Below are 15,864 nucleotides of genomic sequence, written 5' to 3' on the forward strand. Positions count from 1 at the left end.
GCCTCCAGATCTGGCAGCTGCTTTTGGATGTCTAATTGCTTGTCCTGCAAAAGTTGACATGCACCTACTTTGAGAAGGTTCTTTGAGTACCCACTTAGTATGTGCACTCTGTCTGATTTACAGAAATGAAATGATAGTGCTGGAAAAAAACTCAAGCAGAGCTTATAATTCTGGGGGTTTTTAAATTTTTATCTATTTGTTTAAACTTTTCTGGTCTTCTCAATTCATAAATAAGTGCTAGATGCAAGGAAACAGTGCAAAGTAAAGGACAAGGCACTGGACTGGGAGAAAAGAGACCTTGCATTGAGTCCTGATATTTGGCTGAACAAATCACTTTCTCTTTTTCTTCTTTCCTCTTTCCTTGTTTTGTCTCTGGGCTCTGAGGCTTGTGGGCTAGTGTGGTCCCTCAATGTGTCTATATAGGTTTTACCACAGTAAGGCCTTGATTTACCTTTACCCCAACCAAGGCCTTTATGAATTACACCTAGTAAGTATCCTGGCAAATTTCTTTTCTTCTTCTCATGTTTCTTAGCAGCCCTTCTCCATTTGAAATGCATGGCAAGCTCCCTTGTTTACAGCGATCTAATGGTACCATAATTCTGTCCCTGGGATAATATTACAGATATAAGCTGGTTTTGCCTTAGACAAAGTTCTACGGAGAATGTATTTTCTTATAAACATGCTTTTTATAAAAGGGTTTGTTGTTTTGTGTTTATTGGTGTTCCATCTGCTCTAGAGAATACATTTGAGGAAAACTAGCTCCAGCATGGCATATAATGTTTCATTAGCAGGCATAACCTTGTTTATTTGCTTTTTTAAATTGTATTTAGAAAAGGAAATCAGTTTGCACCATTGACATGCTGCCAGGTTCCTGTTTATAAATGTCACAATAGGCAACTTAGAAGAAATGAAATAGTCAGTTTATGGCTTTTGCATAAAGAATGAGAGAACTGGGTAGAGCCAGGCAGCCAGTTGTGCTCCCCCTGTTTTTTAGCCTCCCAATTAGCAGGAGTTAATGTGGTGTTAGCAGTGCAAAACACCCTGAGTGACCCAAACTGAGCTTTGCACACTTAGTGTTACTGATCTTCAGCTGAACAGAAGAAGCTCTTTGTGCTATGTTGCTTTAGTGGCTATATTGGACAAGTAATTGTGCATGAAACAAGCAACCCTGAGGAAAAATGAGAAATATCTGTAGGAAACTTCAAGACATAAGCATGCAATCTGATGTCATCTTTTCCCATAGAGAAGCTATTTCCTTTCAAACTCTGGTGAGACCAATCTTCCAAAGTTTCCTTCTCCTTTAAAATATGTTCCTTTACATCACTTTTTTTCCCTTTGCTCTAGTAAATGGTTTATCATGGGTACCTCTGGTATACACCATATATTACTTACTGTGTGTGTAAAGAAGGCTTCATGCATTACAAGCATAGTCTGGACAGACATGCTGTAAAGGGCATGAGAAGGGTAGTGGGGGAAGAGGGGAGGGAATTGTGGAAGACAAGGGTCATCTTTCAGTATTCATTTCTACTGATAATTAGAGGGCACCACTGAATGACTGTAATTAGATCATGTCAAAAAAATTAAGATAAAACACCAAAAATTCTAAGTATCCTGCATTTTGTTCACAGTATCAGAGGAGTCAGAGCATTAGCTATCAGAGCAGCCAAAGTGGAGGACAGGCATGAAGGCTTCTCTTGCCCGTGGAAGAAGTTCATGGGCATTTGCCTGAGAAGGTGCCAGGAAGGGACTGGAGGAGGTGACGATGCTCCCTGGGCGCCCGAGGGGCAGAGGCACAGCGGGGGCAGCCAGAGCTTGGCCTGCAGCACCAGCAGCATTACAGAGATTTTGTGCAGGGCTGTCGCCCTTCAGGCAGCAGCCTTAAGAGGATTAGTAGTGCTTAAATGGACCCTTTGGACTTTGAGTTACAGTGGTGACTGCTAGAGCCTTGAGATGGCTTATACCAGGCTTAGCACTTCATATGTCTGTCCTGTGTCCTGTGCCACACTGCTTAGCAGTGCTGTGTAGTTTGCTGGAGATTAGCAGATGAGGCTTGCATCGCTCAGTGTATCTCAGAAAGCCTTTCTGATAATATATGAACAGCTATTGAAAGAAAACAGGATAAAAAGATTATTAATGGGGTTTTTTTGTTTGTTTGTTTGTTTTGTTTTGTTTTGTACCTCTTGAGGAGCAGCCAGCATGTCTGTGCTTAAGAATAACCCATCCCAACTTAAAACAACAAGGAAGTTTCCCTGCATGTTCCAACACAGATATTTAGGATAAAATTTTGCAAAGCTCCTGCCAGCTCTAGCACACAAGTCTGATCTATTAATTAACAGTAATTGTCTAAGGCTCCAAAAACTGAAGATGTTTTGAAAAAATGGTAAGGATTACTGAAGTTCATAGATACCTTTAGAAATGTTATCTTTTTTTGTCAATAAATTCTAGTCACAGTGCTCCAGTGCTGTATTTGGGTGGCAGTTAACTCTGGTCTGTGAACTGCTGGTGGTCGCAAAGCTGTGGTAAGTCATCTGCATCTGGTCTGTGGAACCATCTTGCCTTAATTACACAATTTATGATAAGAGCACAGAGTGCTCTGTGTGAAATTCAGAGGGTTGACAGAGGTCTGTGATCCAAAAAATTGGAAACCAGTGGCTGAGACTGATAAGTACAGATTCAAAGCTTTATGATTTCAGTGAGAGCAATGTTTCCCTTCTTTCCCCATCTGCCTATCATTACTTGTCATTCTTGAGTAAGGAGTTTAATTTTTCTTTACATTTTTACCCCTTTGGAGATCAGGTTGATAACATTTGACTGAGCAGCCGTGCCTGGGGTTCAAGAAGTCAGATATACCCATACTGTTCCTGGCCTTTCAGTCTCCAGTGTGGTGTGGATAGCTGGCTCGGTCCAGTTTAGGGGAAGACTTTGGATGGGGGCCTTAGGGGCAGGGAAGAGTCTTTTCACATTCTGGGATATATCATGCCTGCTGTTTCTTGTAATGTGCCATTTTTATCAGGTAGCTGTTAAGTGAGCATTTGCCTTTCTTTGAAATGTTTTGAGGAATAGATCCTTTGGCATGAGTTCTGTATTTTTATGTGTCAGCCTCACTCAGTGACTTCATACCTCTTGCTAAGTAGGGGAGTTAAATGGATTTTAGCAGTCTGCAATAAGATCTTCATAGTGCTTTGTCCTTATGCTTAATGTTACTACACAGAATTTTCTAGCAGTTTCTTTCTGTGTCCATTTTTTTCTGGTTTAGTGCTTTTCCTCATTCAAAGCTCTACAGATGTTACAGTTTAAAAAAAAAAAGAGGAAAAGGTATTGCATTTCAGTCTCCACCAAGTTTACACTCACCCATCTCTTGCATAATGGAACTTTTAATTTTTTTTTTTAATTTAAATCTTGATAGTAGACTTTCTTTTTCCTGTAAACCTTCAATTGCATTAGTAACATAATTCATTTTTATCTCTGGTTTCTTCCCTAGTGCCTCATCTGTGTTTACTGGCCCTGAGTGGGCAGCCAGCTTCGTTCTTTGCTTATAGGAGTTTGGATTTTGCATGCCATTTACAGACGAAACAGTTGTGATGGGCTGGTGTGAGGGTGTTTTCCTTCCACTCTGATCTGAGTCAAGAGAAAATAAATGCACGGTGCTGCTTCTGGGGAGACTTGCTAACTTTAATTTTGAAATTATCTTTTCCTTCTGTCAGGAGAGAATTCATAGAGGCTCAGTAATTTTGATCGAGATTATATATGATTAAAATAATTTTGAAGCTTGCCTTTATTTGCCACATTTAATATATCATTTTCTTTACAACAATGTCTTCCAAGTTTTTAAGCCAGCATGTTCTTAGGTTCTGTAAGCAGTATGTGCAGTGAGTGAGTGTGTCACTGGAGGCTTCCACTCATGTGTCTTTTATATGTTGTGAAGTTAGGGTCTCAGTTATCGGGCAAGATATGACTGTACACGTCTTAAAAGGGCACATGAAGCTGCCATATAAATGTGTATTGCCTTAGAATATTTTTCCTTGTTAGAATACATTCATTGAGAGGACAGGCTGTATAAATTCTAAAGCACTGTTATATATTTGATTTCTCTCTCTATTTATTTTTTAAGTTGATGCCTTTTTCTTGAACTATGGGAAAATATTTTAAGTTGCTGTGTGGGAAAATATGTGTAGATGATAATTTGCATTTAAAAAGTGCGCAAAAAAGTGGTTTTGTTTGAGTTTAAATTAACTACAATTTTATTTCAGTTTTTAATGGAAAATACCTTCTGAGTTGAGAATTTCTGTAATAGTCTGCAGAATACCTTTACGTACAATTGGTTGTAGGTTACACCTCTATTGATCTAAAAGATTACACAGAACAATCCAGAATAGTCTTCAGTTCATGTACAACTGATGTTTGCAATTCTTGGTAAGCCTCACAGTTGAAAAATAAGAGTAGGAAAATAAAAACAGACTTTGGTTCAGAAACCAGATCTTATAGTTTAAAACCACAAACAAACTCTGAAAGTCAGAATATTACAGTAGATCGTGAAGGATGGATCAGTTGTCTTCATCCTTTGAGTTCAGTAGATGGTGGTTGATTTGAGGTGGTGCTGTGTGAAATGGATGAGTGTTTCTCTGGAAGAACCAGGGTTTAGGGGAATTGGTGACTGTCTGGGTGTATTTTGCCTGTGTTTGTGTAGCTGTCATTTCTCTGCTGTGCTTGCCAACAGGGTGTGTGTTCTTGTGGAGTGATGTGTAATCCTCTCCACCAGAACATGGAAGCATGACTTCAAGAAGTTTTTAGCCTTTAGAAAAAAGAAGTGTGTTGTCTATCCAAACTTAAATGGTTGCACGTGGGAGAAAAATGCTCAAATGTTTTCTTCAAAGTCTGAAGCTAAAATGGGCTATGAAGTGTAACTGGGGAGAAGTTAATATGATGACGATCTGTATTCTTTCCTCTTGCATCTGGAAAGGTTGAGAATGAACATGTTGATTTAAAAGTGGTTTGTGGATATGGTTTGTTGCTTTTGGGTTTATTTGTTTGAATGTTAAATAGTGATGGAGAATACTGCATGAGCAGTATTCCCTCACATGGGTGAGGGGAGCATTTCTATAAAAGCTCTTCAGTGTTATAATCCTAGTTTCTGCTTCCTTGGGAGTGACTAGAAACTTCAGTGAGGATGAAACTTCAGTCCTAAAGGACATCAATTCCTCTTTATGTATTGGATCTTAATTAAGATTCACAAAATTAATCTTAAGAGCATGTCTTTTGTGTCTCTGCAGCTCCTGACATATGGGTCGCCTGCTCCCTGTGTGAACACCTAGGTTCAGTTTAATAAAATAGATAATAATGATAAGCTCATATGCCCTCTTCTAATGCTTAAGAAGATACCTGAGAAAACTCCAAGTGTGTATGTGGGCGTCTTACTCTCTCAGAGTATGGATGGGTCTTGGGAATGTTAAAAGCAGAGGGAGAGCGCAGTCTGTGTCATTACTCATGTAGACTTCTGTGAGCTGGAACACTGGGAGCTCCACACCTAGCATCAAATAATCTTTACCATGGGCTTAAGAGCTGGAGGATAATGATAAGGGGAGTCAAGGGAGATGTTATTCATGGATGCCTGGTAGAAGAACATGAAGAACTCCTTAAAAGTAGAGCTGGAAGCAACTTAACCAAACAAGAATTCAATATATGAAGTGGAGGTCTCAGTTTCAGTCAATGTTGCTGAATTTTTCCTCTTTCAGTAAGGGCCCAAAGTCCAGTCTGCAAGGAGCTTGTTAATACCCCATCCAGATCCATTCAGAACCAGATGCAGAGCCAACACAGTGAAACCATTTTGGGAGGTCTGAAGACTGGCTGCATCACACATGCAATGAGCCTAGCCTTGCTGTGCTGGTGGTATGGTGTCATTCTGCACGTCATGATGCATACAGTGAGATCAGCTTGGCTTAGTGTCAGATCTACTGTGCAGTACCTTCCTGCCACCTTTCGGAGCATGCTTACTGTCCTTAAACTATGAACTTCCTTGAACTTCTCTGTAGATTCACAAGCATCTCACTGATGCAAATTATTCTGAGATTGCCACATCCTCTTCTTATGAATGCTAGAGTCATGCTGAGTTTGAGATTTTGTTGGGAAACCTTAGGCTTTCACTTGGCAGCGTGGTGTACGCTTGCCCAACAGCAGTGCTTGCATTACTGAGAAGAATGAACATCTGAAAGCATTGACAGGCTTTTACTCTGCTTTTACTTTCCATGCATCACATACTCAACCTACCTTTTGAAAAGATGTAGCTTACTGGAAATTGATGAAATTTTGAAACATTGTTGGAAGTTTATGCATTTAAGTTAATAACTACAATGTCTCATGGGCAAACAAAATTTTCCATATCCATCCTAATTCATCTCTTTGTACCTTAGAGAGCTCCGTAATTATAGGAGAAAATTGAAAAAGAAGGAAAAGAGAAAGGAAATACCTAATTTAGGAGCACAAGGATCTCATATTAAATCTTTAAGTTCTGTCCTGCCATGGTACAACAAAGTCCAGTAAAACTCTGCGCAAGTGCCAGGGTACCACTTGTCTAAGGCTTGTGATAGATTTCTATTCTGTGCATTCCCAGGCCTTGCAGACTCATGGCACCATACATGGTTCCTTTAGAGGTCACTTTAGGAAGTGATAGTGTTAAAATATTGACTGTACATGGATAGATATTAGATCTGGTTTTGCAAAATCTGGCCATAATAAAAAAAAAACAGGTTTGAATCCTGAGCTAGATTTGGCTGTATTTTTTTTTTTTTACCTGAACAGGCATTTCATCAGAAACCAGTAATGTGTTGAAGAAGTGACATTTTAATAGGAATGTGGTAGATGAGGGAGAAGTTCTTTTGGAGAAGTTTTCATATATCTAAGGTTATTGCCTGAAGGTCATTACATTCTTCTGTACTATGAAATATTACAGTAAAGGTCCTTGGTCTGGCTTCCTCTTGCAATTCATGCTCCTTAAGTGAATACTTAAGTGAATAAGGAGCTTCTAGACCTGATTCATAATGTGTAAATTATTTACTGTAAGAGGAACTCAAAGCTGGATCCTCTTCACTCCAAGTGAGGTGGTGTAACCATTCAACTGTAGGCAGCACCTCTGCCTCTTTATGTTTTAATGAAGACTGGAAAAACTCCTGTAAAAGAAACAGAGATCCCTGTGTCCACACTGTTCTGGGAAATCACATGAAATATATAAAATTGGGAGATAAGGGGATAACAGCTAATGCCTTCAGTTGGGATCCTCTAATTATTTGCTCTCTTCTTTAATTCTTTATTTGGCTTGTAATACAATCTTTCTTTAGGTCTGGGGTTCAACATGCTGTGTGCCTCTTCTGTTTTCCACATTTGATCAGAGCTCTGAGTTTCCTTTCCCACCAGCTTTATCTACCAATATTTTGCAGTGGTTGTATATGTTTCCTAGAAAAATTGACTCATAAATTGGAATTTTTAATGAAATAGAACTTTGTTTTTTAATCCTGAGTATTGCAGTGGTTAGGAAGGTGCTTTGTGTGAGTCTTAGTGGCAGTGTGTGCATAAGGGGTTTTCTGTTCCCGTTTTCCTCAGCCTAGCATGAGGTGACAATGGAAAGTTTCTTTTCCTCTTGCTGTTAAAAATTCACACGTTGATGCCTGACAGGAAAAATAATGCTCTCAAGGTTACCGTATTTTTCATATGTATACATTGTGGCTTATCTCTGGCTTGAGAGTTTTGTTTGTTTTTAAATGCAGGCCAAGTCAAGCCCTGCGGTTTAGCAGCAGTGTGTGTTGTGTGTACAGGCATAACAGGAGAGAAGTCTTATTCCATGGCTCCTTCCTTAGCAGTATCCTGGTCCCTTGCTGGTTGTTTGCTCAGTGGATATGAGTTATCTGTGAACTTCTGTTTTTTTGTTTTTAAGAACTTTTTAAGAGCTCTGAGTAACCTGAAGCAAAGGTTATATATGGTGAAATACAGTGTTGTTCTAAGCCTCTGGGATATTTTTGCTCTACAAAATCTATGGAGGCCAATAGAAATGGCTGTTTCATTATGTGCTGTGTACTGTTTGTTAGTTTGGGGCTGTAAAACTCGATTTGCTTGTCAGTCTAAGCAGAGGCAGTACACAGTAAACAGCCCATGCAGTGAATCAAGGTGTCATGTGCTCATATCATGTTCACTTAGGAGAAATATGTGCTAAATATCCCCATTATATATCACAAGACAGAATCACAGAAGAGTGATTAGTCAACCTGTGGGTATCTTTACCCAACCTGGGGCTGTTTTTCCACCTGTGAAAGTAAATATTTATTTTTCATTTCTTTATTGTTGTTGGTTATAACAAGATCTATTGACTTGGGATTTTCCAGGAGCCAGTAACTTTTTATGTTGTTGATACTTTCAGATTCCTGTTAGAATTCCTGTAGAACAGAAAACCAAGATAAGATATTTATTTATTTATTTGTTTTCATTTTTTTCCACCATCTCCCATTTCCCTTCTTCTCACAGAATATCTCCATGCATAACACAGTTGGAGGAGCAATGGCAGGACCTGGATCCCACCAGTTGACAAACACAAGGATGCCAAACCACGACACCAGCGTTGTGATTCAACAAGCCATGCCGTCTCCACAGTCCAGTTCTGTCATTACACAAGCACCTTCCACAAATCGGCAGATTGGGTGAGTCCATTTCCATTTTCTCATTTCTTTGGTTCTCTGGCTCCTGCCTGTAGGACCAGATGTTGTCCTCATGTCCTCATGCTTCTTAAAGTCCAGTTGCATGCAGGCCCAGATGTTGTTCTAGAGGCTTTTGAGGCTACAGAGTTTGAACTTGACCCTGCCAGGATGAGCAAGGATCCCTGCAGCAGACGTTGCAGACTGTGGGGAATGGCCAGGTTACTCCAGATATGGCACTGGTTCAAAAAGGACAAAATGCTGTACTTATTGTAAAGTCCTGCTTTCTGCATCTGTTTGTTTTTGTTTTTTTTTTTTTTCAATCTTCTTGTGATCATAGTGCATGTTTTTTTCTATAACTGCTCTGTGAAGCTTATCCTTTGACTTCCTTCAATGGGAATTCTGGGTTTTCCATGGGTTTGAGCTATTTCCTATGTCCTGTGTTTAAATGAGGAATGCTGGAAGACAAAAAGACCATCAAGATAAATAGAGTTTGGCACAGTGTGAATAGCTGCTCAATTTGTGATGATGGATCCGTATTTATTACCATAAATTGACAGTATGGATGCTTATTGTATTGGCTTGAATGCCAATTTAGTGCTAATGTCTAGAGAACTGTATGAACAAAACCACCCATGTTTAGTATATGTTTACACCTGGTTACTTCCAGCTTCCAGCAGGTATGAGATCCTTGAAAGTCACAATAGCTTGTTTTTAATTGTACAGAAACTACCCTGATGGCTTGAGGGTACAGTTTTTCATCACACAGCTCTGAGAATTTGGGGGCAGGGTTATTCATGAAAATGTATGGATAAAAAGATTTATTAGTGGACTAAGGAAGAAGCAGCAGTTTAGATTCATTATCTGTAATTTGTAATTTGGTCACGCCAATTAAATGATACATGCAAAAGCAGTTACTGTCCCCAGTCATTATCTAAATAATTGATTATTGACTTTCAGTCTTTTCAAAGTAAAACCATAAAGTGAAATCCTGGCATTGAAAACTGAAATTCTAGTTATTCTTGAGTTTTCTTTCAAAATTCTTGGTGTAGGCCACGGGCTCTGTATCTCCCAGGGTAGCTGGTATGGCCCATGGCACTGAGCTCTGGACTACCCAGCCATGCACAGAATACAGATTCCATCTGCTGCCCTAGTTTTGTGCTCCTGGCCAAGCTCCTCTATTTTTCTTTTTACTACTATTTCAGAATTTGGTTCTTAATATATAAATCTGGTAGGATGGGTCACGTAAAGCTATTTGATAGGTGTGCCCTCTGTATATGTTGCATCTTGTCAAAACTCAGTGTTTACTAGGATTTCACATGCAATACCATTTGCCTGTGAATCCAGCAAAGCTGTTGTCTTATATATGTTCCATTCTGTTCAAAGAGAGGGGGCTGGGAGAGAGGGAGGGAGGAAGAAACAGTTTCTTTTTCAGTTTTAGAAAGAAAAACATTAACTAATGCCATTATTTGTGTTAAGGATGATTAAGCTCCTGTTCAAATTGTGACTTAATAGGTCTAGTGGTAATTATGATCCTAATTAAAAGCATAAAAAAACTCCAAACAACTTTTAATACTCAGTGGTGAGGTGTTTTATGTAAGACTGTACTTGGCTTCCAAACAATTGTTTCTATATAATGAGAAAAAAACTGCATGTGGTTTTGCAAGACCCTGTCAGTCAGGTTTTAGGTTTGTGTTGGTTCAGGGCCATGGTGATTAGAATCTCCAAAGTTGGTGGGGTTGAGGATAAAAAGGCCTTTTCCTAGTCAGTGGTGTGTCTCACTTGGGAAACTTTGCCATGACATATCTTAATTCTTCCCTGTGACTGAATCACACAAATGTTTCCTAAGTCTGTGCCTAAAGCTGCTTTATTGGGAGGCAATTGTCAGCATTTTAGTCTCTGTGTGAGTTGGTGTGTGAATGAGACTTATGGTGTGACCTCCAGCATACTCTGTTCCCCATTCTTCCCTCTTCCTAGGAGGTTTTGTTTTTTGTTCATGGTGTGTCCTAGGAGATAATTGCTGTATTTTCAACTTCCCCTACTTGCCAAAGTGTTGAGCACCCTTGTTTGTCTTCTTTTCCTTCAGTCTTTTCCCTGTGGTGTCTGTTTTACTTATTCAGAGAACATATCTTGTAGTTTCCATTTATCTTCATCTTATCCCTCTAAATGTGCTAAGAATTATATCCACAACTCATTCATGAGGAATACAAACTGGACAACTGAAAAAAAATCCAGATGAATTCAGAAAATATTTGAGGTCTTCAAAGTTTGGTCGTTTTGATTTAGCCTTGCCGAGTTGAGGTTGTTTAGCTATTTAACAAGCCCAAATGCTGAGGTCCTCAAATAAGTGGGTTTTGGTTGAGTTTCCCTTTTTTAGAAATCATCTGAATTTGCCCCAAAGGGTAGATGAGTCTTTACCATGAAGAATTGTGCCAGGGAAAATGCCTTTTAATGAGGAATAAAACCAGCAGAGAGAAACTGGGTAAAACTCTCACTGAGTTCTGTAAGAGCAGGATCAAGCCCTGAAGGTTATATAGAACCATCTTGTAGCAATATTCTGATTTTTATCACAACCACAAATATTTTAGTGTCAGACTATGGCCAAGCCACCTGCAAATGTTTATGATGGCCTTGCTCCAATGAAAACAGGGAACAGCAATGAAAGTCTTCATTTAGCCCCTGTTTGTAGGCTGTGCTCTAGTAACAGAGAATGGGACCCACCTGTGCCCGCACACAGCTCGTTTCATGATGAGGAGTGGGCGAGTTTGTAGCAGCTGATGTTCCCAAGGGATGTAATTTTTCCCTACTTTCATTTCTCCTTCTCTTTCTTCTCCCTCTCCCTCTAACTTTCTCCCTCCCTCCCTCTCTCCCTCCATGCCTCTCTTTTTTTCCTATCCTCTGCTCTGGGGGCTTGCACATAAAATGAGATATTGACACAAGGCATGGGAAAACATGACAGAATGTGCATTGTTGGGCAAGCCTTACTGGCACAATGTATATCCACACATTGTTTCAGGTATTAAGCTTCAGCTACTACTGAACAGGCACCCAGCCAGATTAATCAGATAAAAGGAAGAGCATGAAGGTTATTAACTTAAAAAATAAGACAGGGTGCAGCCCCACTTTCCTCCCACCATGTTCCTTTTGTTGAGAACAAACAGCAACATTAGCATTACAGCAAGCTGGCAGGTTGGTATAAAGGTCCCTGATGGTATTTATGTGGTGAGGCAGTCTCTAACCTCCTTGCCATCCTTCCTCACTCCCCGCCAAGCCTTCAGCATGTGGGAGGAATGCTGGAACTAGTAACTACTTGTGCTGATGAAAAATCAGTTGAGGAACACTTAGCAGTGAAGGGTGTCTTTGGCTGATTAATAGCACATCATTTCTAGATAAGATACATGGAGGAAAGCAGTATGGCATATGGAGGAAGGCAAGAAAAAATGATATAAGACATGCATTTGTCAAAGGTATAGAAAAGCAGATAAGCTGAATCAGCTCAAGATATGGAACTCTGAACTAGGCCGTACAATAGCAGTGCTTGTCTTCTTTTTAAAATAACTCCATTTTTTTTTTCAGTGACTGAATATGCAGCAGTGTGTGGGAGAGTTCTGGGCAGACAAATTGGTGACAACACAGTGTGGTGGCTGCTCTGTCTGGACACATCTTTTGCTAGAAAAGATGTGTTTTTCAGACTATCAATTACTGTAGGTAGCTGCAACCTAACAGCATTCACAGAGAAGGTAACTTGCTTTCAAACTAGTTTTTCAAGCTAGTAGTGGACATAAATAGTATTTATTCCAGCTTGAAACTCACTGGTAAAGCTCTGCAGCTGATAAAGAACATAGAAGGTTGGAAAATTATCACAGATGCAGCAAGTTGTTAACATTGTAGTAAATGGAGAGTGAGAGTGAGTCCGGTTTCAGTGAACTCAGGCTCCAAAGTGGACATAGAACACTAACCATGTGATGTAGATTATCTGTTTTTAAAGTGTTGTAGAGCGTTTTAATCGAGATAAGATGGTCTTCTGGCACAGCATCAAACAGGAAAAATTGCAACCACATTTGGTGAAATGCAGGCAGGTAGAAGAAAGCAACAAAAGGGTTTGGAAGATGCTTCTGGTGCCTTGGTGTTCTGAAGAATCATGGTACCAGTGGGAGAACAGCCTTTCAGTCCCCACATGCAGCATTCATTTTAACACTAATGCATTGCTGTACTGGTCCTCTCTTTTTCCTCTTGTGGTGCCATGTGTGTCTCTCTGGTTCCAGTTTATCATCTCTTCATGGGTTTGAAGGCTTTTCAAACAAAAAGGCATGGGAAATAGAATAGTAAAAAAATGGACTATTCCATGCATGTAGTGGGACTAACAAATGTTTGGTCATTTGGATAATGAAAAAAAATCTTCTCAGTCTTAACTGGAGGGTCTCAGATGGCAGAAGGACAGACTGTCTCTGTGACAAGCACAGGAGTTTCACCATAGCAAAAGCTATCTGAGACTGCAACTGCTGGTTGAGTTTTCAGAGTATCCTGCTATCATCTTTTATAGCTTAAGGCAACAGAAAAGACTCCAGTAAGAGACAATCACAAGCAGAAACCCTTCCATAATGCAGCTAGCTCTGGAAGGCACTTGGAATAGGCAGGTGACTGAGAAGGGTCTTTGTACATCCACGAGAAAGTCTCTCTTTAAGCTCTTAGTAAGTTGGTGGACTGTGTGGCATCAAAGAGGCCATGGAATGATGTGCTTTTATTAAATTCAAAGACTAGTTCCCTTTCCAGGAAATCTGTGATAAAAGCCTCCGTTCCAACTCATGTATTCAAACTGAAGTACCACAGTATGTTGTGAGATGAGAAGAAACGTGCAGTGAGAGATGAAGCATCAAATGACCACTCGGTGGCTTGATCAAGTCCATTCCATAGTTTTGATTGTGCAGCATGTAAGAACATCATTGAGATCACTGGAAGGGGAGGAAAAGGGAAGAGAGAGCATCTGACATTGTAATTCTGTCCATTTTTTTTTTGTCTTTGTAGTAAAATTTGGGCTTTAATTCCTGTTTAATGGTCCTGCTTATTTTTCCTCTCTTTATGCTAAGACATGTTTTCTGTAGTCTCTTCTACCATACTGACCTTGCCCAACCTTGATATGGAATCCCACATGTAAGCAGCAGCTTCAAGGCTCTGGGAAGCTGAGGTGAATTACTTAGGAAATTATTACAAGTGAGCCATTCCCAGGAACAAGTTGTCTCATAGCTTAGCTTAATAGAGAGAGCGAAGAGGGAGAAAATGAGCTGGACCCTGTCAAGCTGTTCATCTCTTTTAGCAAGCTGCTGCCCAGGTCCACACACTGGCCTGCAAGCCGAACCATGCTGCTCTGTCTATGATATTTAGAAGCTCTGTCTGCTCTCCAACATCCTCTGCTGTTGTATGTTCAGGAGTTGCTGACTCAATTTTTCCCCATACTGCTGAGTCAGGAAGAGAAAAAGCAAACAGCGCCAGTCTGTGTGCCAGGCACAGCACAAACAGGTGGTTGTTCACAACACCTCTCTTCTATCCTCAAGAATATACTCCTCTGCCTTCCCAAAAACTCTTCCTTGCTGTAAGGTATAGGAAAGGGCTGGAAAATACTGACATATATCAAGGTGACTTTTGGGGGACTGAAAGGAGGATCATTAGCCAGGTAATAAATAGCTTTGATAAATAAATAGCCTAATGAACACAGTGTTTTACATTTCATACTTTCTACTTCACAGAAGTCCTAAGTTTGTTAGAAATGTTGCTTTCTCACAGCAAGAACACCAAAACCAAAAAGTGTAAGGGATATTGTGGGACTTGCTGCCCACTGGCTCTGACTAGGATTGTTGTCTCGTGTTATGAGAAGAAACCAGCCCTCTCCCTGTCCTGATGGTTGTTTGAGATAGGCAGTGAAACTGTGCTCAAGCCAGTTCTCATGCAAGTGATTTCTAAGAAATGGATCATGATGTTTTTGTCCTGAAAAGCTTGTCCCACCCAAGAACTACAGGAAAACAAGGTTAGAATGTGTACTGCAGCCATAATTTTATCTGAACAGAAATACTGATCTTTCATATGCATTGGTTGGCTCTCACATCAGAGAAAGTCATAAATAGAACTTAAATATGATATATAGAACTTGGAGAATCTAGCATTGATTCCTTAATTTTAGTGGCTGGTATCTCTTACATACCTCCTGTATATATATAATACACACTGTATAAATCTTCTTTAAAGGTGTCATCAAAATTTATGGTCAGAGCTTCTGATTTATATGACTCTTTGAACTAAAACAGATGTAAAATCATTTTCGGATGGAAGAGGATCTCAGAACTGCAGTGGGTTTGATATGACAAATCAAGCTTTTCCTAGACCAGAAAAAGATCATTAGGGCTCTGCACAGCCAAATCTCATAGCTCTGCTCTTCATCACAGGTTTGTGCTTAACATGCCCTGATGCATGATTCCAGTGTGTGTTTTATCCAAGTGTCAGCCTGTTTGACAGGTAACTAAGCCGCAGTAAAACACTGACTCAAACAATACAGACTTTGTTTGGCGTAAGGCTTTTTTAAAAATTTATTTTCATTTAAGCAACCAATTTGCAGGTTCCAGAGAAGCAGCAAGCTTTGGGATGCTGCCTTACACCATGTCAGTTCAGAGAAGGGCTTAAAGGCTTGCTGGGGGGGGCACAATGGCTATAATGATATTAAAAAATGAAAACTTTGATGTAAATAGAATTCTGATAAAAGGTTAGTTGCACACTAAGAAGTCATGATTGTATCTGTTTCAATAAAGGAATTGGCACTGATGTCCTTAACAGAGAACGCCTTGATTTTACATGATTTGTCTTGTCAGTGTCTTTTTTGAACACTTCCAAAGGAATATAAAAACATACTATAAGTTAATAAAGTGTTAACACTTGGGTTTTCTTTTTATTTTTCTTTTTTTTTTTTTTTAAGCTGGTACCTGGCTGCAAACCAATTACAATAGTTCAGAGGAAAGTGCCTGAGGGAAAACACAGGAATTACAGACTTTGCGTAAAGTGTATGGATCCTATTTTACCACCTGTAAAAGTAGGCCTCCTTATGAACTGATGAGTTTTCAAAATCAATGGTACAGTACAGTTCCATTTAAGGCATATATAAGGTTCAATTTGTACTTATGGACAGGCCAAATACGCATTTGAA

The 15,864-nt window shown here is 39.7% G+C and overlaps 1 protein-coding gene across 9 annotated transcripts in view; it reads left to right on the forward strand.

The window, feature by feature from the left end:
• Positions 1-15,864, forward strand: part of CREB5 (cAMP responsive element binding protein 5) — a 262,858-nt gene that overhangs the window by 80,750 nt on the left and 166,244 nt on the right. For all 9 annotated transcript variants that reach the window (XM_038129981.1, XM_038129980.1, XM_038129987.1 and 6 more), the window contains one exon: positions 8,509-8,681. In XM_038129981.1, the coding sequence (XP_037985909.1) occupies positions 8,509-8,681 (173 nt within the window). The remainder of the gene's footprint in view (positions 1-8,508; positions 8,682-15,864) is intronic.

This window comes from Motacilla alba, chromosome 2 (assembly GCF_015832195.1).
Source record: "Motacilla alba alba isolate MOTALB_02 chromosome 2, Motacilla_alba_V1.0_pri, whole genome shotgun sequence".
Classification (NCBI taxonomy): Eukaryota; Metazoa; Chordata; class Aves; order Passeriformes; family Motacillidae; genus Motacilla; species Motacilla alba.